We start from the raw sequence: 24,121 nt of genomic DNA, 5'->3' as shown, positions 1-24,121 counted from the left end.
CATCTTTAGTCATGTTTTTATTGTTGTTTATATTCTTGTTAGGGAGATCTCCCCTCACTTTCTGTTGTGTCAATGGGGCACAAGATGAGCAGAATCACACAGCTAGCAAAAAGACAGCTAATAAATAATTAACCTTGTTTACAGATGTTAACTACTGTCAGTGAAAATGGTCTCCTGTCACATTAACCGTTAGCAGCTTGATTACACATAGTCCTACAGCAGCCATGGCCAAGGATGAATACCTGTTGATGTTGGTTGATAGTGTACCAGGAGCATATTGTGGTGCATGTGTAAGGGATGGAGGGTTCTCTTTAATGTATGGTCATTTCCCCACTGGCCTTGTGTTGAGGTCAACTCGCTGGCTTATCGAGTACCCCACAGTCCGGAGGAGCAGTTTAGGGTCTGAGCCTGCATGCAGCACATGTAGTTATGAGAAGAGTACAGAGTGGGGACACGTCTCACTCTTGGGGAAGGGATGCACTAGGCCTGAAAAGGAATATCTTGTACCCTGTACTGATAATAGGTGAGCACCACAGCAAACCCTCTTATATAGCTTAGTGGGACACAATGTGGACATTATTCATTATGCACTTCGGACTCTAGTCTACCATGATTTGGGACTATTATTGCCATGTATTCTGGACCGTACTGCCAACCACGTGGAATTATATAGGTCACTCATTTGTAAACCTTTTTGATACATTAAAGTTCACAAAAACCACTAAATGCCTGCTTATGGACTGAACACTTAAGCGAGTGGAAAAAGAAGCAAAGGAAATCCTGCACTGCACCACTAAGGCAAAGACAAAAATGTTCACAGCCAAATGCTCTAATGTGTGAGTCTAAACCTGATTGGCCATAGAGCTGTTGGTGGTTAGGGAAAATGGTCACTTTCCAGGTGATGTAAGTAAGGTCCACCAGAAGATCCTTAAAAGCTACACATCATGCCGAGACCCAAAGAAATTCAGGAACAATTGAGAAAGAAAGTAATTGAGATCTATCAGTCTGGAAAGGGTTATTATAAAGCCATTTCCAAAGCTTTGGGAATCCAGCGAACCACAGTGAGAGCCATTATCCACAAATGGCGAAGACATGGAACAGTGGTGAACCTTCCCAGGAGTGGCCGGCCGCCCAAAATTACCCCAAGAGCGCAGCGACGACTCATCCAAGAGGTCACAAAAGACCCCACAACAACGTCCAAGGAACTGCAGGCCTCACTTGCCTCAGTTAAGGTCAGCATTCATGCCTCCACCATCAGGAAAAGACTGGGCAAAAATGGCCTGCATGGCAGAGTTCCAAGGAGAAAACCACTGCTGAGCAAAAAGAACATCAAAGCTCATCTCAATTTCTCCAGAACACATCTTGATGATCCCCAAGACTTTTGGGACAACATTCTGTGGACCGATGAGACAAAAGTGGAACTCTTTGGAAGGTGTGTGTCCAAGTATATCTGGCGTAGAAGGAACACTGCATTTCATAAAAAGAACATTATACCAACAGTAAAATATGGTGGTGGTAGTGTGGTGGTCTGGGGCTGTTTTGCTGCTTCAGGACCTGGAAGACTTGCCGTGATAAAAGGAACTATGAATTCTGCTGTCTACCAAGAGATCCTGAAGGAGAATGTCCGACCATCTGTTCGTGTACTCAAGCTGAAACGAACTTGGGTTCTGCAGCAGGACAATGATCCTAAACACACCAGCAAGTCCACCACCGAATGGCTGAAGAAAAACAAAATGAAGACTCTGGAGTGGCCTAGCCAAAGTCCTGACCTGAATCCTATTGAGATGTTGTGGTATGACCTTAAAAAGGCCGTTCATGCTCGAAAACCCTCTAATGTAACTGAATTAGGACAATTCTGCAAAGATGAGTGGGCCAAAATTCCTCCAGGACGCTGTAAAAGCCTCATTGCACGTTATCGTAAACGCTTGGTTGCAGTTGTTGCTGCTAAGGGTGGCCCAACCAGTTATTAGGTTTAGGGGGCAATCACTTTTTCACACAGGGCCATGATGTTTTGGATTTTTTTTCACCTTTAATAATAAACACCTTCATTTACAAATTGCATTTTGTGTTTACTTGTGTTGTCCTTGACTATTGTTTAAATTGGTTTGATGTTCCGAAACACTTAAGTGTGACAAACATGCAAAGGAACAGGAAATGAGGAAGGGGACAAACACTTTTTCACACCACTGTAGCTTCCTCTCAGTATGTCATGAACCAGGTGGAATGGGCCCTCATATTCTATGGCCTCAGACATTTGGTTGGATCATGAGGTCCTAACCTGAAACTTTGTTAATTTGCAAAGCTTTGTGCAAGAGTAATTCCGGCATTTGAGGAGTTGCACAGATCATGGCTTGGAGAGATCCTGGTCTATGACTCGCCATTGTACACAAGAACAGCAGCACACGTAGGCTCCAGCAAACATCAGGAAAGAAATGGCCCGTACACAGGGTACTAGGGGGAGGGCCGACAGGACAAGGGTGGGGGGCAGTGAGGCTTGGCTGTGAGGTAATGCAGAGAGGTGAGGAGGCGGGCCATTGAGTGGCGAGTGTGACGCAGCAGGGGGTGGAGTCAGTGCGCGGAAGCCAGTTCGCGATGTGATTAGGAAGCAGGAGGAGAGTTTTTCCTACCCTCCCTCCATAATTGCGGTTTTCTTTTTTAGTTGGCAGGGAAAAGTGGTATTCGGGGTGTTTTTTTTCTTGTTTTTGGGTGGTTGTTTGATCAGATTCGGGTACTCAGGGCAGGTTACGAAGAATTTGTTGTCGTAGCAGCGTTAGGTCTATGGGGTCTTTGAAGTTGGTGCTGGAAAAATAATGGAGGTTTAAGGGGGTTGGGCACATATGGAGGTATGGGTGTCCTTTTTCCCTTAAAATGTTAATAATGGATTGGAGGAGGTTGTATCTGGAACGAAGTTGCTGGTTTGTCCCTGAGCTTGTGTAATACATGGCGGGGGGCCTGTTTATGGTTTACCGATACAACTGGTTGGTTAAAATTCTAATTTACCTTCAAAGACCTCTAGATCAAAAATAGGTTAATGCTGGATGTACATATTTGGTTTATAATGTTTGTTGAAAATGTATTTATATGCATTAAGTTATGTTTCAGGGTATTTTTGTATTTCATATGTTTGTAATAAAAAAGGGCTGCTATGGCCATTCGACTCCAAAAAAGAGAATGTGTCGTCTGGTCATTTGTTAGATAAGTCATAGAGGGTATAGGTGGTCATAGAAAGAGCCTCATGAGTAAGCACATCCCCTAGTCATGGAGCATAATTAAAATACTGGTTATCTGTTTGTCATGCTGATCCTCTGGTTTCAGTACTTTAGGGCACTAACACAGCAGAAATGTGTAGATAAAAATGTCTGACTTCATTCTGACTTACTAGATAGGTACGGTTATTGTGGCTTAAAGTATTTAAACTAGTAAAAATAACAGACCGACATTTAGCATTTTCAGAGCAAGGCCACAGATGTTTGCTCCCATATTTATTTTATTTTCGCCAACTTTTTACTTGTTTTTATGGCCCCATTGCTGCAAATTCTTTATTTTCTAAATTCAATAATTAATCGTTCTTTTTTTTTTTATCACTGTGTCCTTCTGGGCCTGTCCCTCTTTTCTGATTGTGCTGTGACCAGTAATCTATGCACAAAAATGCAGAGAATGTGTGTACAGAGCAACAAAAATTGCAGGAATGACATGTTATGCTGAGGACTAGTCATAGTTAAATGGTAAATCTGAAATGGGATCATAGATTGTTTTAATTATAGACAAATTGTTGGTGGAATTCTGTGTGAGTGACAATGACATGTAGAATGCATGTGATGAAGTCTGACAGCTTTGTATACAAACAGCACCATGACACGAATGTACTGCACTGTTTTAGTGCTTGGCCCTCTATTAGCCTCCAGACACATACTCAATTTGAACAATTTCCTTTACGTTTGTTATGTGTTGCTATGCAGATGTCCTGTCATTGGAGGTGAAAGGGACTACTTATTCAGTGCCCTTTAAAATGCAGAACAATAGCTTTGAAATTGGCACTTTAAAACAGCAATGTTACCATAGAGAGCAAAACATTGGGTCAGTGGATAACAATGAATACTATGGACCTGAGCCATCATGCCTTATTCGAAAATCATTTTATTTTCTCCACAATATTCTATTGTCCCTCATTTTTCAAGCACACATATGGGCATATACCAAGTATAAAAAGGGTGCTTTTTGTGACCTCCTAGGTCTCTGAACTACAAGGTACAGGCAAACTCAATCTCTGGGACCTAAGCCATGCTAAATAATATTGCATGTCACTAATCATTATCATACACATGGATTTAAATCCTGTGTACTTGGTTATTGATGAAAAACGTCTATTACTATAAACCATTCCAGGATCTATATCCTGGTGCCCAACCTGTGGTCAATGGCACGTACTGTGCAGCCCTCACAGGGTCCAGTAGTAGCCAGTGTGTTCCTGGCCAAGGTGCTTTCTCAGTCCAGTGAAAGATAAAAAAAGGACTATGCTATCTTCTGCCAGATGGATTTGGTTTACTTTTTATTTTGATGTCATAATGTAGAATATAAGATTTCCTATCATTTGAGCCCAGTCTTTCCACAAAAAGTTAATCCAGCTCTGAGCAATTCTCTTATTGTTCAGTGAGATAAATCTTGTCAAATCCTCCCCCTTGCTGTGATTGACAGGTGTTTTACATATCTCGTGCACTAGCCTAAGAGACATGCATTATTTTTTAATTCCCTCTTCCACTCCTTTCTTCTGCTGCTCTGCAAGAATTGGCTGTTCCACACCTCAGCATGATTTGGCATGCTGAAGTCATGTGGGAACTTTTCTGGATTTTGACTGGATGTTAGTGACCATAGCAGAAGTTCAGTGGAAGAAATACACAGGAGAAAATGCATGTTGATAAGGGGAGTGTAGAGGTGGGTGGGGGAGTCTACTGACATCACGACTCCACCCACCGAGCCCTGGAAAACAGACCCACCCACAAAATCTGCAGTTTTTCAGGTCTCATAGCAGACAGAGGGGAGACATTTGGCAGATAAGAACACATGCAGGAGGCATGTATATCCTTCTACATAACCAATATTGCAGCAGTTTAGAAAGGATCAGAGTGGGTTTACATCCACTTTAAAATCACTTGGTGCCTTATCCACATTTAATTAGTCTCAGAACCTGTAATTCAAAGGTGTTCGGGTTTAAAGGGATGAAGTGGCAACTCTACTACTGGACCAATGAATACATAGTTACATAGTTAACCTGGTTGAAAAAACACCATCCAGTTCAACCCACAGAAAGAAAAAGAAAAAAAACACGCAAATGGATCGAAAAATTATATATATACAATCCTATACCAACAGTTGATCAAGAGGAAGGCAAAAAAACCTAAGAAAGCATGATCCAATTTTTCTAGCTTTTCTTCCTGATCCACCAAGAAGTAATAGGATATTTCCTGGATCGAAGTTACCTATAAATATTAGTATTAAGTTATATTTTTTGTATTCAGGAAATAAGCCAGGCCTTTTTTAACCACTTCACATCCTGGCTCTTGTCAAATGACGTCCACAGGAGGAATCTCCCATCCTGGGCTTCCCCACTGTCTAGGGGGTGCGCACACCACGTCACTTGGGAGCTGGTGAGCGTGCCCGCCGGCCGCGATGTCTGCCGGGCACCCGTGATTGCCAGTAACAGAGCCGGGATGTGGATCTGTGTGTGTAAACACACAGTTCCATGTCCTGTCAGGGGAGAGGAGACCGATCATGTGTTCCCAGTACAGAGTAACACTGATAGGTCTCCTCCCCTTGTGAGTCCCCTCCCCCTACAGTTAGAATCACTCCCTAGGTAAAACATTTAACCCCTTCCCTGCCAGTGACATTTATACAGTAATCAGCGAATTTTTATCGCACTGATCGCTGTAAAAATGTGAATGGTCCCAAAATAGTTTCAAAAGTGCCTGATGTCTGCTGCAATATCACAGTCACTATAAAACTTGCAGATCGCCGTCATTTAGTAAAAAAAAAAAAAAATTATTATTAATAATAATTATAATAATATTAATAACAAAAATGCAGGAAGGGGGTGAAAATGACCTGTATTGAAGAAGCAATCTACTGAGCTAACCAGAACCAGCTCTTGAGGGAGTCTATTTCACATTTTCACAGCTCTTACTGTAAAAAAAGCCTTTCTGTATTTGGAGGTTAAATCTATATTCTTCCAAACATAAAGATTACCCATTGTATACTGTAGATGCGGCTGCAAGGTGGAAAATGCCCTGCAAGGAAGCAGTCATCTGTACTGGGCCAATCATGTGGGTCCCAGGACTGGTGACAGCTTCCTAGCGGGATGCTCAGGTGGGTTCTGACTTGGATCCAAACGTGGCTGAGCTCATTATTAGTGGTAATGATAGAAATCTGTAGCAGTCCAGTCTTATGCCTGCGTTCTCTGGCTCTCTCTAACAGCATGAGCTTAGTTTCCAACCACTCCTATAGAATGTCTGCTGTTAATGACCATTTTCTTTAGCGTGTTGACAGTCTGAAGTTTTTCTGTAGCATTACAAACACTTATGTCGCGTACACACGATCAGATTTTCCGACGGGAAATGTTGGATGTGAGCTTGTTGGCGTTAAGTCCGGCTGTTTGTATGCTCCATCGGACATTTGTTGTTGGACTTTCCGCCAACAAATGTTGGCTAGCCGCTTCAGCCCTGGAAGATTTTACCCCCTTCCTGACCAGAGCACTTTTTGCAATGCAGGAACTGCGTCCCTTCAACTGACAATTGCGTGTTTGTGGCACCCAAACAAAATTGAAACCCTTTTCTCCCACAAACAGAGCTTTCTTTTACTGGTATTTGATCACCTCCTGCGGTTTTTATTTTTTGTGCTATAAACAAAAAAAGGTGACAATTTTGATAAAAACGCAATATTTTTTACAGTTGCTATAATAAATATCCCCCAAAAATATATGAAAAAAACTATTTTTTTCCTCAGTTTAGGCCGATATGTATTTTTCTACATATTTTTGGTAAAACAAAATGCAATCAATAATGCAAATGCAATGTATACTGATTGGTTTGCGCAAAAGTTATAGCGTCTACAAAATAGGGGATAGTTTTATGGCCTTTTTATCATTAATTTTTTTTTTTACTAGTAATGGTGGCGATCTGCGACATTATGGCGGACATATTGGGCAATTTTGATACAATTTTGGGACCATTGGCAATTATACAGCGATCAGTGCTTAAAAAATGCATTGACTACTGTATAAATATCACTGGCAGGAAAGGGGTTAACACTAGGCGGGCAATCAAGGGGTTGTGTTCCCTAGTGTGTTTTCTAACTAAAGGGGGGAGGGTACTGTGTAGGGGAGATGACAGATCGCTGTTTATACTCTGTATGAACAGACGATCTGTCTCTTCTCCCTTTAGAGAACCAGAAACTGTGTGTTTCCACACACAGATCCTGGTTGTCCTTGTGTCAGCAGCGATGGCAGGAGCCCGGTGGTGATTGTGACCGACAGGCACTCACATCGGTTCTGGGTTCACAGGGCGAAGCGACTTAACATAACGTCACTTCGCCCAGCCGTGCTATTCTACCGCACTACTGTACTGCAGGGGCTGGTCGGCAAGTGGCTAGCATGTTCTCAAATTTTCCACCAACAAATGTTTGTTGCTGACTTTCCATTCGTGTGTACACAAGTCCATCGGATAAAAGTCCAAAGTACAAACACGAATGCTTGGAAGCAAGGACGAGCCAGAAGCAGCAGGTCTTGTAAAGCATTTGTAATGGAGAACTAACATTTGTAATGTGGCAAATTATGAAATCTCCAAATGCAGCGCATAATTCTCTTCTTCTTTAATGGGATAATAATGAAGCTGCTTTGCTGGTGATACTGATGGCATTATTGCAAACAAATTTTCAAAGGCTTTTTTTTTATAGTGACATCAAGAATAATTTTATTATTATTATTATTATTTTTTTTTATTTGTGCAAGTTACCACAACACAATTATCTCATAGTTTATAAGATCAAATATACAACTATGTCGGTTTCCCTTGTCAATTTTACATTGTAATTTTTAAAGTGTAACTGCCTACTCCCAAACTGTCATTTGAAGTAAAACACAAAACCAAGTATTATTCTACACATTTTTTTAATTTTGCATAAAAAAAAATAAAAAATAGACATGCTATCTGCCAATAGACCTTAACCAAAAAGTGCATTCTATGCATCCAAAAATATAGAAAATATACCAAATTAAATCATTATTCAACCAGAAAAAAAATGTCAAAGCTATAACTCCAAGGCCAATAATAAATAACACGTTATCTCTCCTGATTCCACAACATGTCTGGTTGATGAACAGCCGTTCAGAAACTAACTGAAAAGCACTAAATGAAAAATGCCAAAAGAAAAGTGCAAATCAACACTAACCAAAATACTACTAACACAAAATTAGCAGAAGGAGCCCAAAGGGTTGCGCTAAAGAGATGAAAAAACACGAAGTACGTCTAGTAGGTCACTACGTTCGTAATTATAGGCCAACATTTGTGCGACCGTGTGTATGCAAGACAAGTTTGAGCCAACACCCTTGGGACAAAATTTCACGGTTTTGTTATAGGAAAGTCCAATCATGTGTACGGGGATTAAGAGCCCATTTAGATCTATGTATTTGTAGAGGTGTGTCTATTTAGTGTTAGGCAGGTGCATTCTCATGCATCAAAGTGCTTTTCCTTTGTGTGTTGACATGCGTTTTGATGTGCTTTGATTTTTCAATGCGATTTTGAAGTTTGAATTTGAAGTGGATAGAGATAACCATTTATCAAGCCTTGTTAATAACAATGTATTAAACTGCATGTTATACATTGAGGATACAATGCCATTGACTTCTATGGGTCTCCCAACTAACTTAAAGTGGTTGTAAACCCTTACAAACCACTTTGACCTACAGGTAAGCCTAGATTAAGGCTTACCTGTAGGTCCAAGAAATATCTCCAAAACCTATACGGTTTAGGAGATATTTACCCGAAGACGGGCACCGCTGTCTACGGTGCATGCGCACTGAGCGTGGCATCCTCGATAATGAAGATGCCGCACAATGCCACGCGTCTTGGCTCCCGTGCGCATGCGCGGGAGTGATGTCATTGCCGCTTCGCCGAATGACAGCGGCGGAGCTGCGAGACCCACGAGAAGATGGATGCGGCGGACTACAGGGGACAGCGGTGACTTCACTGGCTCCTGTGTCAGGTAAGTGACACATAATGGGCTACTATGTGATGCATAGTAGTCCATTATGCTTTGCCTTTGCAGGGAATGAAAGAGGAAGTAAACTCATCAGGGTTTACTTCCTCTTTAAATGCAGAATATATCCAGACATGTCATATTTTCTAAAAACACACTGCTCTGTAATGCTAAGGTGGGAGCAGACACTATCTTTATTATGGCGAACTACAATATCTGCGTTTTAGAGAATCAGAAAGCATGCAGTAAAATGCAACAATGTAAATGGTCCCTAATAATGTCAAGGGTGGCACTTGAGATCCCCTATATCTCGTAATCTATCCACTAATGACCAAATGCTTTGATCCTAGCACCCATGGTATAACCAAATCTGGCAAAGGTTTATGCTCAGATTGAATGGGCTGAGAAAAAGGATCATATTGATTAACTGCTTTGGCAGCTACTCCATAAATAGCGTTAGAAATTAACAAACATAGTGAGTGCCAAAGATATTTTCTCCTATTGTTGAGTGTTTAATGGGTTTGTGCATCCATAGGCATGCGCACAGGGTGTGCTAGGTGTCCTGCCCTGGTTCACCCCCCCCCCCCCATTTCCTGCTGCAGCGCTGCCGGGTTCTCTCCTCTCCCGTCAGGATGTTTTAGGATGAGTGGGGAAAGGGGTGGCTAAATATGTAATTTACTGGCCCATTTCCTTTCTGAATTAACATCATGAGTGTTCGGTGGTGTGTGTTTGAGATTTGGGGTGTACATCCTAATGCAATAGGCTGTGCACACCTATGTTTGCATTACTTAATTAAAGCCCATAGTATGACAAACAGAAAATATATGTTCAGGAGGGAAAACTTGGCGAGGTATATATCACTGCTGGAGGCATATATTCAGGACATGATACCTTATGGCATTCGGTTATTCTTCTGGCCCAGTTGTTCCTAGCAGTTTTGTTCCAGTTTTTTTAACCTACAATGAGTTAACAGGTAAACGCTGTGGTCACACACTGTCTGAGCAGCGACTGTTGTTAAGGGATTAAGCTGCCCATTCATTCTGCAGGTGCAAAACTAGCTGACAAAGTGTTTGCCAGTTACATAAGACGTCTTCCACAATCTAAGACTTAACTGCCTGCTGCAAGACAGTACAAAAGTTTGCATTTCATACTGTATATTGCCACTGTATTAACAACCATAATTATTCTGTGTCCATAATTATTCTGTGTTTTTTTGCATCCTACTTAACAAATTAAGGTCCAGATTGCTATTAAGATGGCAGAAAAATCAGAGATCGATCACATGTGCAGACACAACCATACCATTAAAAATGTTTTTTTTCAAAGATCTGCACATTAATATTAATATTCCTGTCTTGTGAGTGTATATTTTTTTGTCAATGCAATTAGGAGGTAGGAACACTGACGGCTGCAACATCTAATCTATGGATCTATGGTGTTCATTAGATAATGGTCATTTGAGCCATCCTATGAAATAATCAAAAGGTTTCTATGACATTTTGAACCACTGGACTCCTGAGGAGCCTTTAAACATAATGGCTGTGTAGCGCTATGGACTACCAGCAGAAGGCACCATACTTTTCAGAGTTTCTAGACATCGCTTGTCCCTTTGGTTATCAGTGTAACCAGTACACTCATGTTAGTGTGCCCAACAAAGTGAATTATGAGGTGTTTAGTTCTCCTTCAGATAGTTGCTTTGCACCCATGTACCCAAAGACTACACGTCCCAGGGATCTTTGCTGTAACATGAAGATTGCTGGGAGTAGCTATAAAAAGGAGCAGAAAGCCCGGGCAGAGTCTCTTCCTCCTTGGCCTGATGCAAGACCTCTCTGTGCTACAGGGAGAGAGGTTGTGGCATACCACGCAGAGTCTTACTTTCAACCTAAGGGGCCTAGCTCTGCTACTTGGAAATCCTGTCGCTAACATCACTCACATTGCCTGCCTATCAGCGTGGGTGCGCGTGGCAAGCTTCACCGGGGACCGAGACTGCGGATCCGCTGCACGAGTGCCGCTATACGGTTTCCTGTCCAGAAGACATCGGAGTGATTTGGTCGTTGGTGAGAGCAAACTGCTTGACTTTTATCTAGTCATTATCACTATTACACTGACAATTTGCACAGACATCTTTACCCAAGAACACTTACTGCATTGCTGGAACACTGTGCTCAGACACCTTTAGATCTTCATAATAAGGAATCTATTGCTTTCATCATAATCAAACGAATTACAGTTAACCCGCTCCAACTAGCTAGAGAAGAACATCAGATCTGCAACGTGGAACTCTTTTGCCATTACTTAAAGGACCCTCTCTAGACTCGCTCCTTTCATTAGGATAGCATAAGTTGGCTAGTTTACATCTTTCACAGTGTGACAGTATAATTAGTTAACTGAAACATCTACTAGGAGGTGATTTCTGATCTAAAGAGAGTACACATAACTGTATATAATATTGTTGTTGCTGAACCATTGTCTTGTGTCATTGGGAGGAATTTGCTGTGTAAAATATTTCAATTTTTTAGATATGCCAGAACCAACATACACTCCTTTTTTAACTTCAGACCAGGTTCAGAACAGTTGATACAACTTTACTGAAGAAACTTCAACATTACAGTCCAATATGAACAAAGTCCAATCCCTAACTATAGCTGTGTGGCTGCCCATGCAGGTGATAGTTTATGCTGGTGTTCTCCTCTCCATGACTTGGATGATCTCCAGAACCCCCAGTACCTCCAACGGATTGCAAAATGCAGCAGCCCCAAGACCGCAGATCTAGCCAAGAGCTGAGCCAAGACGAGTCAAGTGCCTAGGACCTCAGCCTTCCCCCTTTTTACAGCACAGGTGGGCTCACTAGGATCAAAAAGCCTGGGAACTGAGCACACATATATAACTTTTTCCCCCCAACCTGGGTCAGCCTCCAACAAGTGTAGAATAAGACAGCCTGCCTTCATGCAGGGTGACCTTAAAGTTATTACTCAATATACTGTATGCATATGTGTATTAACAAGATTCTTGTAGTGCTTGCCTTATCATTTAAATCTCATTAATTTGCTATAAACCTATATACCTGGTGATCCTGCCAGTTCTTCCTGCTTCCACTTTCAGTCTGACCGCACCAAGGACAGAAGCAGATCTGTGCTGGTATGCACAGTTTGCATCCCTGGGCTTGCTGCTCAGGCATACAGGACGTTGTGCCAATTTATGGCATGCCTATACACCTGGGATCAGCTTTGTTCTCACACTGCCTGTTCTGCCCTACTCTGTTGATTAACAGTGTCTCTAATGCCACATACACATGACCAGACTTTTTGACAGGAAAGGTCTGACGGAACGAGTCCGTCAGACAATTTGATTGTGTGGGCTCCATCGGACCTTTGCTTGCCAAAAATATGGCGGACTTTAGAAATAGAACTTGTTTTACATTTTTCCACCGGAACTCTGCCGGACTGAGAAATCCGTTTGAATGTATGCTAGTCCAACAGACAAAAGCGGACGCTAGGGCAGCTATTGGCTACTGGCTATGAACTTCCTTATTCTAGTCCGGTCGTACGTCATCACGTTCGAATCCGTCTGACTTTGCTGTGGCCAAGTCCGTTCATTCGGAAAGTCCGTCGGAACTCCGCCGAAAGTCCGTCGGAAAGACCGTCGGACCTAGTCCCTCGAAAAGTCTGGTCGTGTGTACGCGGTATTAGTAGGAGCTTTGCTGTCAAAACTGCTGAGAATTTGGCAATGGTGAAGAAGCATGGAAAGTGAGGCTATGGAACCATGGAAAGGTTACCAGGCATACACAGTGGAACTGTATTGCATTGGATAAAGTTAAATAACAAAAAACATTTAAACAAAAACATTTTCCTTGATAATTATACTGCCTTGTCTTACAGTATAAAATGTATTGAAAAAGGAGAGTAACACTTTAACTATGTAACAGGGAACACTTTAAATCCCAGGCAGCAAGACCTGTGAAACTTTGCCCCCTGACACAGAGATAACGCTGAACGCATCACAGTTAAAGTAGAACTATAAGCAAAACTTTTTTTTTCTCATTTTGGATGTAGTAAAGGAAGGTTATAGCCCCTGTAACTTTTGCCATTTGTGTCCCATTGGAGAGATTTCGCTTCACTTCCCATAACTAAAACAGGAAGTGATAGGAAATCCTTGCAAATTTAAGAGAACCCCTTGTGGACCCCCAGGTCACTAGAACTAGTGTTCCCACTGGAAGATTTCCCCTCTATTACTCTATTATTCTAGGGGCTACCAAAAGTTTGGCATTTTTCTTTTATTGTCACTTTTGATGATAACGGTAAACATGACAAATAGACAGAGTGAATCTCCCTAACAGGGGTACAGACAGCAATACAATCTGACAGGGGTTCTAATCCCTCATCACTCTATCCAAAACTACATGAAAAAGTTTTTTTTAGTTATACTTTAGGCATCCTCAGTGAAACGTTATTTCTAGTGATGGACGAACGTTTCGCCCGGCGGTCGTTTCGCGGCGAATTTCCGACTTTCGCCGTCCGCGGGTTCGAACGCCTTTTTCCGTCGTTCGCCCCGGCGGACTTACGTGTTTAATGTATACAAGAACTTTAACCTTTCGTGACACGTTTATCATGTGTTACAGGACAACCAATTGAGACATGACAGCTCAGGGACACTTGGACATTCCCCCTAACCTATAAATACACCCGATCCGGTGGCCATTTTACATTCTTTCTTCTGTCACTGTAGGGAAAGGATCCTGTGTGGAGTAGGGACAGAGAAAACGCTAGCTATTTGGTACACAAAAGTTCTTTTCAGGACTGGTATAGGTGTTAGGTCAGCAGCCTGAGTTTCTTTTGTCAGTTTAGATAAAGGGACAGAGCGCTGTATGCTGCTATTTTAGGGACAGCTCAGCCAGATTAGTCTTTCTTCATCATCATCATCATCATCATCATTAGCTGTTACTATCAGGTCCACAAAAGAGCTGTTCCAGCTAATCGTTCCAGCCTACTCTTTTTTGCCAATTTGTATAGGGACAGGCAGGAAGCAGTGTGTCAGGCAGTGAGGATAATTTTAAAGACTTGCTGTTACTATTAGTTCCACAAAGGTTCTTTTCAGGACTGGTATCAGTGGTACGGTAATAGGCTTGTACACGTATAATATTCTTTCTTCCAAATATAGAAAGAATATTATACTTGACTGCTGCCCTTCTGCTGCAGTCTGCTAATCATTCACAACTCACTTGTTCCACAAAGCTCTTTATCAGGACTGGTAACTTGGTCTGTCTAGGGTGCTACGGTACATAGGCTTGGGTGCGGTACAGTCTGCTGTTCTGTAAGGACCGCTATCGGTCCACAATACATAGGGTTGCCGTGCACTACTGCTGACCGCTGCCCTATACTGCAGCAGTCCTTCAGCGGTATAGGGACTGACGCACAGTCTGCTAAACACTAATACACAACCTGCTTGGTCCACAAAAGTTCTTATAAGGACTGGTAACTTGGTATAGGGTGCTACGGTACATAGGCCTGAGTGCGTTACAGTCTGCTGTTCTGTAAGGACCGCTATCGGTCCACAATACATAGGGTTGACGTGCACTACTGCTGACCGCTGCCCTATACTGCAGCAGTCCTTCAGCGGTATAGGGACTGACGCACAGTCTGCTAAACACTAACACACAACCTGCTTGGTCCACAAAAGTTCTTATAAGGACTGGTAACTTGGTATAGGGTGCTACGGTACATAGGCCTGAGTGCAGTACAGTCTGCTGTTCTGTAAGGACTGCTATCGGTCCACAATACATAGGGTTGCCGTGCACTACTGCTGACCGCTGCCCTATACTGCAGCAGTCCTTCAGCGGTATAGGGACTGACGCACAGTCTGCTAAACACTAATACACAACCTGCTTGGTCCACAAAAGTTCTTATAAGGACTGGTAACTTGGTATAGGGTGCTACGGTACATAGGCCTGAGTGCAGTACAGTCTGCTGTTCTGTAAGGACCGCTATCGGTCCACAATACATAGGGTTGCCGTGCACTACTGCTGACCGCTGCCCTATACTGCAGCAGTCCTTCATTGGTATAGGGACTGACGTACAGTCTGCTAATCACTAACACACAACCTGCTTGGTCCACAAAAGTTCTTATAAGGACTGGTAACTTGGTATAGGGTGCTACGGTACATAGGCCTGAGTGCGTTACAGTCTGCTGTTCTGTAAGGACCGCTATCGGTCCACAATACATAGGGTTGCCGTGCACTACTGCTGACCGCTGCCCTATACTGCAGCAGTCCTTCAGCGGTATAGGGACTGACGCACAGTCTGCTAAACACTAATACACAACCTGCTTGGTCCACAAAAGTTCTTATAAGGACTGGTAACTTGGTATAGGGTGCTACGGTACATAGGCCTGAGTGCAGTACAGTCTGCTGTTCTGTAAGGACCGCTATCGGTCCACAATACATAGGGTTGCCGTGCACTACTGCTGACCGCTGCCCTATACTGCAGCAGTCCTTCATTGGTATAGGGACTGACGTACAGTCTGCTAATCACTAACACACAACCTGCTTGGTCCACAAAAGTTCTTATAAGGACTGGTAACTTGGTATAGGGTGCTACGGTACATAGGCCTGAGTGCGTTACAGTCTGCTGTTCTGTAAGGACCGCTATCGGTCCACAATACATAGGGTTGCCGTGCACTACTGCTGACCGCTGCCCTATACTGCAGCAGTCCTTCAGCGGTATAGGGACTGACGCACAGTCTGCTAAACACTAACACACAACCTGCTTGGTCCACAAAAGTTTTTATAAGGACTGGTAACTTGGTATAGGGTGCTACGGTACATAGGCCTGAGTGCAGTACAGTCTGCTGTTCTGTAAGGACCGCTATCGGTCCACAATACATAGGGTTGCCGTGCACTACTGCTGACCGCTGCCCTATACTGCAGCAGTCCTTCATTGGTATAGGGACTGACGTACAGTCTGCTAATCACTAACACACAACCTGCTTGGTCCACAAAAGTTCTTATAAGGACTGGTAACTTGGTATAGGGTGCTACGGTACATAGGCCTGAGTGCGTTACAGTCTGCTGTTCTGTAAGGACCGCTATCGGTCCACAATACATAGGGTTGCCGTGCACTACTGCTGACCGCTGCCCTATACTGCAGCAGTCCTTCAGCGGTATAGGGACTGACGCACAGTCTGCTAAACACTAATACACAACCTGCTTGGTCCACAAAAGTTCTTATAAGGACTGGTAACTTGGTATAGGGTGCTACGGTACATAGGCCTGAGTGCAGTACAGTCTGCTGTTCTGTAAGGACCGCTATCGGTCCACAATACATAGGGTTGCCGTGCACTACTGCTGACCGCTGCCCTATACTGCAGCAGTCCTTCATTGGTATAGGGACTGACGTACAGTCTGCTAATCACTAACACACAACCTGCTTGGTCCACAAAAGTTCTTATAAGGACTGGTAACTTGGTATAGGGTGCTACGGTACATAGGCCTGAGTGCGTTACAGTCTGCTGTTCTGTAAGGACCGCTATCGGTCCACAATACATAGGGTTGCCGTGCACTACTGCTGACCGCTGCCCTATACTGCAGCAGTCCTTCAGCGGTATAGGGACTGACGCACAGTCTGCTAAACACTAACACACAACCTGCTTGGTCCACAAAAGTTTTTATAAGGACTGGTAACTTGGTATAGGGTGCTACGGTACATAGGCCTGAGTGCAGTACAGTCTGCTGTTCTGTAAGGACCGCTATCGGTCCACAATACATAGGGTTGCCGTGCACTACTGCTGACCGCTGCCCTATACTGCAGCAGTCCTTCATTGGTATAGGGACTGACGTACAGTCTGCTAATCACTAACACACAACCTGCTTGGTCCACAAAAGTTCTTATAAGGACTGGTAACTTGGTATAGGGTGCTACGGTACATAGGCCTGAGTGCGTTACAGTCTGCTGTTCTGTAAGGACCGCTATCGGTCCACAATACATAGGGTTGCCGTGCACTACTGCTGACCGCTGCCCTATACTGCAGCAGTCCTTCAGCGGTATAGGGACTGACGCACAGTCTGCTAAACACTAACACACAACCTGCTTGGTCCACAAAAGTTTTTATAAGGACTGGTAACTTGGTATAGGGTGCTACGGTACATAGGCCTGAGTGCAGTACAGTCTGCTGTTCTGTAAGGACCGCTATCGGTCCACAATACATAGGGTTGACGTGCACTACTGCTGACCGCTGCCCTATACTGCAGCAGTCCTTCAGCGGTATAGGGACTAAGAGTTTTGTCACAGGGTGATTTAAAAAATGACAGGCAGAGGAAGAGGCAGGCCCTTCCGCAGGGGTGGTAGGGGTAGGGCAGGAGCAACAGCCTTGAGCCAAAGTGGGAAGTTGCAGAAGGTGCGTTCAATTACTTTAAAGGACGCACCAGACTTGGTTGAGTGGCTCACTCAGCCTTATTCTTCTGCACCCTCCTCATCCTCTCGATCTGCACCCTCTTCTTCACTCTCTGCTATGTGCACCCCCAAAGACACTACCACCAACAACACCACCACCACCACATACCTTCCGCTTGAGTGCAAATGGGGGCCTTCATGCTCCAGTGTTTTAATAGGGACCCCCGTATAAAAAGCATGAGGGTCAAGGACCAGTACTGGGTGGCAACGTACTTAGATCCCCGGTACAAACACAAAATGGCGGAAATGTTACCGCCGTCGCAGAGGGCTGTCAGAATGCAGCACTTCCAGGCCTTGCTTCGAGAAATGCTGCATTCTGCTTTTGCGTGCGCTGGCAGAGGAGCAATTCCCACTCCCAGAGAAGGATTTGCGGGTACCAATCCAACAGCGCCTGCAAGAAGAGGCCGGTTTGAAGATGTGTTGGTGACTTCGGATATGAGGTCATTCTTTCAGCCGACCCATCGACAGGTGTCATCCGGATCCAGCATCAGGGAACGCCTAGACCGTCAGGTGTCCGACTACATTGGGTTAACGGCCGATGTGGACGCTCTGAGGAGTGATGAACCCCTAGACTACTGGGTGGGCAGGCTTGACCTCTGGCCAGAGCTTGCCCAATTTGCAATCGAACTGTTGGCTTGCCCCTCATCCAGTGTCCTGTCCGAAAGGACGTTCAGCGCAGCAGGGGGGATTGTGACCGATAAGCGTACTCGCCTAGCTCACGACAGTGTTAACTACCTCACATTTCTAAAAATGAATGAGGCATGGATCTCGGAGGAATTCAACACATGTGATCAGTAGACCATGTATATGTCTATAAACAATTTTTGGAATCAAGCACACAGACCTTCTTAATTCATTTGGCTCACTTCCCTGACCCAAAAAAGCACACCGTACTATATGCCCCTACCCTCCTCTTTGAAGAGGTTGAGCGGTGTCATATTTCTACTGGGGCTGCTTATTATGAGGGGTTCCCACCATCCCTGTGCTGTGCTGACTTCCTCCTGGGTGTTCTTATTATGAGGGGCTCCCACCATCCCTGTGCTGTGCTGACTTCCTCCTGGGGGTTCTTATTATGAGGGGATCACACCATCCCTGTGCTGTGCTGACTTCCTCCTGGGGCTGCTTACGGTGCTGCTGTCAGCGCTGTATGTCACGGAGCTGCTGTCAGCGCTGTATGTCACGGAGCTGCTGTCAGCGCTGTATGTCACGGAGCTGCTGTCAGCGCTGTATGTCACGGTGCTGCTGTCAGCGCTGTATGTCACGGAGCTGCTGTCAGCGCTGTATGTCACGGAGCTGCTGTCAGCGCTGTATGTCACGGAGCTGCTGTCAGCGCTGTATGTCACGGAGCTGCTGTCAGCGCTGTATGTCACGGAGCTGCTGTCAGCGCTGTATGTCACGGTGCTGATGTCAGTGCTCTGTATTACGGTGCTGCTGTCAGTGCTCTGTATCTCCTGCACCCTCTTGTTTGCCTACCCTGGTCCCTGACCTTCCCTCTCCTCCATTGTCTTCATTAGCTCCATAGTCCTGAATTGTCAGAACAATTTCCCAAATAAAAAAAAAATGCTTGTAGTTATCGATCCCAAATTCACCTCATACATGTATTATGCTATTGTCCAGGTGGTGGGACTACGTGCTACCCCCTAATAATTACCCCGTGGCCGCAAATTCGACCTAAAGGTTTGCGAAATTCGCCTCCCATTGAAGTCAATGGAGCCCGCGGCGAACGGTCGTTTTCGCGAACGTTTGTGTCCGTTCGCGTTTCGCGTTCGCGAAACGTCCCGTCGGAAGTTCGTCCATCACTAGTTATTTCCAATCTATCAGCACACACATGCATTAATTCCTGTAAGGTGTTGAATGATTATACTGTCTTCGGGAAGTTCTGTTTGCTAGTTGTAAATTTTATTTGAATAGGATTTTCCGTCACAGGGTTGAGAAAACAAAGACGTCAAGAAAGCAAATACATCTGAAATAGTAAGTGCAAACACAGTGCACATAGCGGTAACGGGCCAATCAATATAGGAAGAGAAGGGGAACAATGGATGAAACCAAAACTGGGTTTATCATATAGCTTAACAATTGTGTAATAATGCATAATTTTTAAGTAAAAGATAAGAAAGATTTAAGTTGTATTTTCTATCTTGTTTGATAAAGCTGTAGTCACAATGATTAGGTTATAGCATTGTTTTCTTCAATAATAATTCAACAATCACAAGGACACTATATTACCAATAGTATTGGGACGCCTGCCTTTACACACACATGAATTTGAATGGCATCCCAGTCTTTATCCATAGGGTTCAATATTGAGTTGGCCCACCGTTTGCCGCTATAACAGCTTCAACTCTTCTGGGAAGGCTGTCAACAAGGTTTAGTAGTGTGTCAATGGGGATATTTGACCATTTTTCTAGAAGCACATTTATGAGGTCAGGCACCGATGTGGCCGTGAAGGCCTGTCTTTCAGTCTCAGCACTAATTCATGCCAAAGGTGTTTATCGGGTTGAGGTTAGGACTCTCCTCCACCCCAAACTTGCTCATCTATGTCTTTACAAACCTTGCTTTGTGCACTGGTCCAAATCATTTGGTGGGGGATTATGGTGTGGGGTTGTTTTTCAGGGTTTGGGCTCAGCCCCTTAGTTCCAGTGAGGGAAGATCTTAAGATGTCAGCATACCAAGACATTTTGAACAATTTCATGCTCCCTACTTTGTGGGAACAGTTTGAGGATGGCCCCTTTCTGTTTCAAAATGACTGCGCACCAGTGCCCAAAGCAAGGTCCATAAAGACATGTTGGAACAGGAAGGGGCCATCTCCAAACTGTTCCCTCAAAGTTAGGAGCATGAAATTGTCCAAAATGTCTTGGAATGCTGACACTTTAAGAGTTTGCTTCACTGGAACTAAGGGGCCAAGCCCAACCCCTGAAAGACAACCCCACACCATAATCCCCCCTCCATTGAATGATTTGGACCAGTGCACAAAGCAATATCCATAAAGACATGGATGAGCAAGTTTGGGGTGGAGGATCTTGACTGGTCCCAACCTCAACCGGATAGAACACCTTTGGGATGCATTAGAGTTCAGACTGAGAGCCAGGCCTTCTCTCCAACATCAGTGCCTGACCTCACAAATGTGCTTCTGGAAGAATGATCAAACATTCCCATAGACACTCCTAAACCTTGTGGATAGCCTTCCTTCCTAGAAGAGTTGAAGCTGTTACAACTGCAAAGGGTGGGCCAAATCAATACTGAACCCTACGGACTAATGCCACGTACACACGACCGGATTTTCCGGCAGACTAGGTCCGACAGTCTTCCCAACGGACTTTCGGCGGAGTTCCGACAGACTTCCTGAATGAACGGACTTGGCCACACTCACTCACACCACATGATGACATAGGACTGGACTAGAATAAGGAAGTTCATAGCCAGTTCCCAATAGCTGCCTAGCGTCGGTTTTCGTCCATTAGACTAGCATACAGACAAGCGGATTTCTCCATAGGAACTGGGTCCAGTGGAGTTCCGGTGGAAAATTTTTAAACATGTTCTATTTCTAAAGTCCGTTAGATTTTTGGACAGCAAAGGTCAGATGGAGCCCACACTTGTCCGACGGATTCGTTCCGTCTGACTTTTGCTGTCAAAGTCCGGTCGTGTGTACGTGGCATAAGACTGGAATGCCATTAAAGTTCATGTGTGTGTAAAGGCAGGTGTCACAATACCTTTGGTAATATAGTGTATATACCCAAATAAGCCGATATCTTTACAGCCTGATTTATATGCATAGCGTTTACATAGACAACTCAATCTGTCACATAATATTACTATATTGGAGCCACATATTCCTTCATGTACACTGTCTGAAAATGATTTATTAGGGAATGATGCTGTACATATACAACTCTATTATTACAGATAGGTAGAAGGCATCCCTTACCTATGTTTCACCCATGTTTCACAACCATTAAAGTGGAACTCTAGTCAGATTTAAAAATTAAAAAGAATATCCAAGAAGTACAATTTGTCAACTTACCTCCAAACTTTGTTTCAGTGCCCTGTTCCTCTAACAGTTGAGCTGTCATTAGCCCTCAACAATTAGGATCCAGCAAGTAGGTAAGACCACAAACAAACGGCAATAACAGTAATGTCACAGCAATTCAATGTATCTGGCTTGCATGTTTCCAGATAAAAGTGTGTATAAGGGCACTTTGAGTAACAGACCAAGCAGATATCAGTCTATGTAGAAATAGAAGAGGGTCTTCATGCACTTCCGGCAGCACTTGAAGAGAGAAGCAAACTCTGGAAGTAAAATGAAAAGAGAAAAAAAAAGGCGCCTCTAAGTGCAGAAGTAAAACTTTATATTTCCCAATATGAAAACACTTACAAAAGGGTGGATGGGTAGGAGCCCCTTTTGGAAATCATAAAGTTTTACTTCTGCACTTAGAGGCGCCTTTTTTTTTTTTTCATTCGGATTGCATGTTTCCAGCACCTTGATGAGTATGTGATATGTAAACCTGGAGCAAGCCTTCCACCTGATTAGCATGATTCAAAATAATATCACATAGTAAATATGGTGAAAGCTTCCCATACACATAACGAAAAATGAAAAATCAGTCATAGATCTGATAGATTTCTAATGCACTTTTTCAATATTCTAATTGTTCAACAGACCTCGGGAAAAAAAAAGAAATCAGTTTTGTCAAATTTAACTGCATGTTGTGCAAAGACATTAATTCATTTGATTTTTAATTTATTTTAGAGCAACCTTTCTCAACCAGGGTTCAATGGAACTCTATGAAGTTCCTAGGAGTTCCTTGAGCAGAGAATTGGTGAATAACCTGAAAATGATCCCAAAAGTTCCTCCACGACATAAAGGTTAAAAAAGACCGACTTTCTGAAAGATACAACTGCTCTGTAGAATAGATCAATAAATCGCACAGATTTGTAGTTCCATGTATGGCCAACATACATTTCTTTTTTGCTAACAGGTAGTTCCTCTTCTCATACGTAGTAGTCACTAGATACTTTAACCATGATAAGTGATGAGAGGACCTCTTACATAGGACCATAAGCTTGTCGCTACAAATAGGATCATATGCAATTGCGAAAAGTTTTGGAAAAGAAAGTTTTACTTTTAAGTGGCTTTAGCAGATTAGTGTTCATTAAAGGAATTAGATTCCTAATTGCCTGTATCAGGCTTCAGGCAAGTGCTGTAAGTGGATATATGAGATGGCTTACCTTGCCTTGTGCTCACAGCTCCATGAGGATGCTTCCTCCTCCAGTCTGCTAGGACCTGCACAGCCACTTCTATAGACTTGTGTTTGCATTCATGTCTCTGTCTTATTGGGACTAGGTTGCTAGGTTACATTATTCTTGACAACAACCGGACAGCCCCCTCCTCTGCTTTCTGCGCCAGTTGACACGCAGTGTGACATTGGCAGATCTCTTTCCTCTACTACGTGTCTAATAACGTCTAGAGAAAATCCTCCCCACAGCACATTTTCTTTGGCTATACACTAGAATCTTGTAGTTCTAACCTGTTTTTTTTTTTTTTTTTTTTAACCACAATGTTTTTTTTCTTGTCTGAACAAATATTACAACAGAATCAGAACAACCAAAATTCACAGATGAAATACACAAAAGGGAATTGTTCTACCCCCCCAGTTTGTATTCTTGTCCATCCAGTCCTGAGACTTAAGACTCGTCCTATACACAATCGGATTGTTGGCCAACAAAGCGTCAATCTTTTGTCCGAGGGCTTGTGCCAGGATCTTGTCTTGCATATAAACGGTACACAATTGTCGGCCAACAAACACGAATGTGATGTACTACGTAAAATTTCAGTTTTTGGGCTACTTCTGCTCATGTCGGTACAGGGGCGGATCCAGAGTCTAGTCTCGGGAGGGGCACTGTCAGAAAATACGTTTTTTTTTGGGTGCAATTTATCGGGGCAATGGCTGGTGTTGACGCTTTCATCATCACTGCACCATGGTTGTTGTGGTGTCAGGATGATTGAAGCACATTATTTCTATTATTACATTGTAATATAAAATGAAATGTGTCACTTTCCACGTCGACCTGCCTTCAGATGCAGCTCGTCACTTGCCATGTCCCTGCCACAAGCTGCGGATTTTCACTTGCCTGCCACCAGATGCTGATTGTCACTTGCCACGTCACCTGCCACATGTTGCTGATTGCCACTTGCCACGTCACCTGCCACACATTTCGGATTACACTTGCTATGTCTCCTGCCACATGTTGCTGATTGTCACTTGCCACACATTGCGGATTACACTTGCCACATCACCTGCCACACATTGGAGATTACACTTGCCACGTCATGTGCCACATGTTGCTGATTGTCACATCACCTGCCACACATTTCGGATTACACTTGCCATGTCACCTGCCACATGTTGCTGATTGCCACTTGCCACGTCACC

General features: G+C 43.7%; 1 protein-coding gene across 4 annotated transcripts in view; it reads right to left on the bottom strand.

Moving 5' to 3' along the window:
• The window catches only part of TBATA (thymus, brain and testes associated), a 64,940-nt gene extending 41,869 nt beyond the window's left edge, over window positions 1–23,071 (bottom strand). For 2 of the 4 annotated variants that reach the window (XM_077454586.1, XM_077454587.1), the window contains exon 1: window positions 12,311–12,449. In XM_077454586.1, the coding sequence (XP_077310712.1) occupies window positions 12,311–12,424 (114 nt within the window). In that variant the 5' untranslated portion in view covers window positions 12,425–12,449. Of the gene's footprint in view, window positions 1–12,310; window positions 12,450–21,711; window positions 21,731–22,916 lie in introns of those variants that run through there. The other 2 variants (XM_077454588.1, XM_077454589.1) reach the window with 2 other exon arrangements.
• Window positions 23,072–24,121: the final 1,050 nt, after the last annotated feature.

The sequence above is a fragment of the Lithobates pipiens genome, unplaced genomic scaffold (genome assembly GCF_037356315.1).
Source record: "Lithobates pipiens isolate NorthernLeopardFrog02 unplaced genomic scaffold, aLitPip1_a1.2 Scaffold_25, whole genome shotgun sequence".
In the NCBI taxonomy this organism is placed as follows: Eukaryota; Metazoa; Chordata; class Amphibia; order Anura; family Ranidae; genus Lithobates; species Lithobates pipiens.
This window is presented reverse-complemented; position numbering and strand designations above follow the sequence as displayed.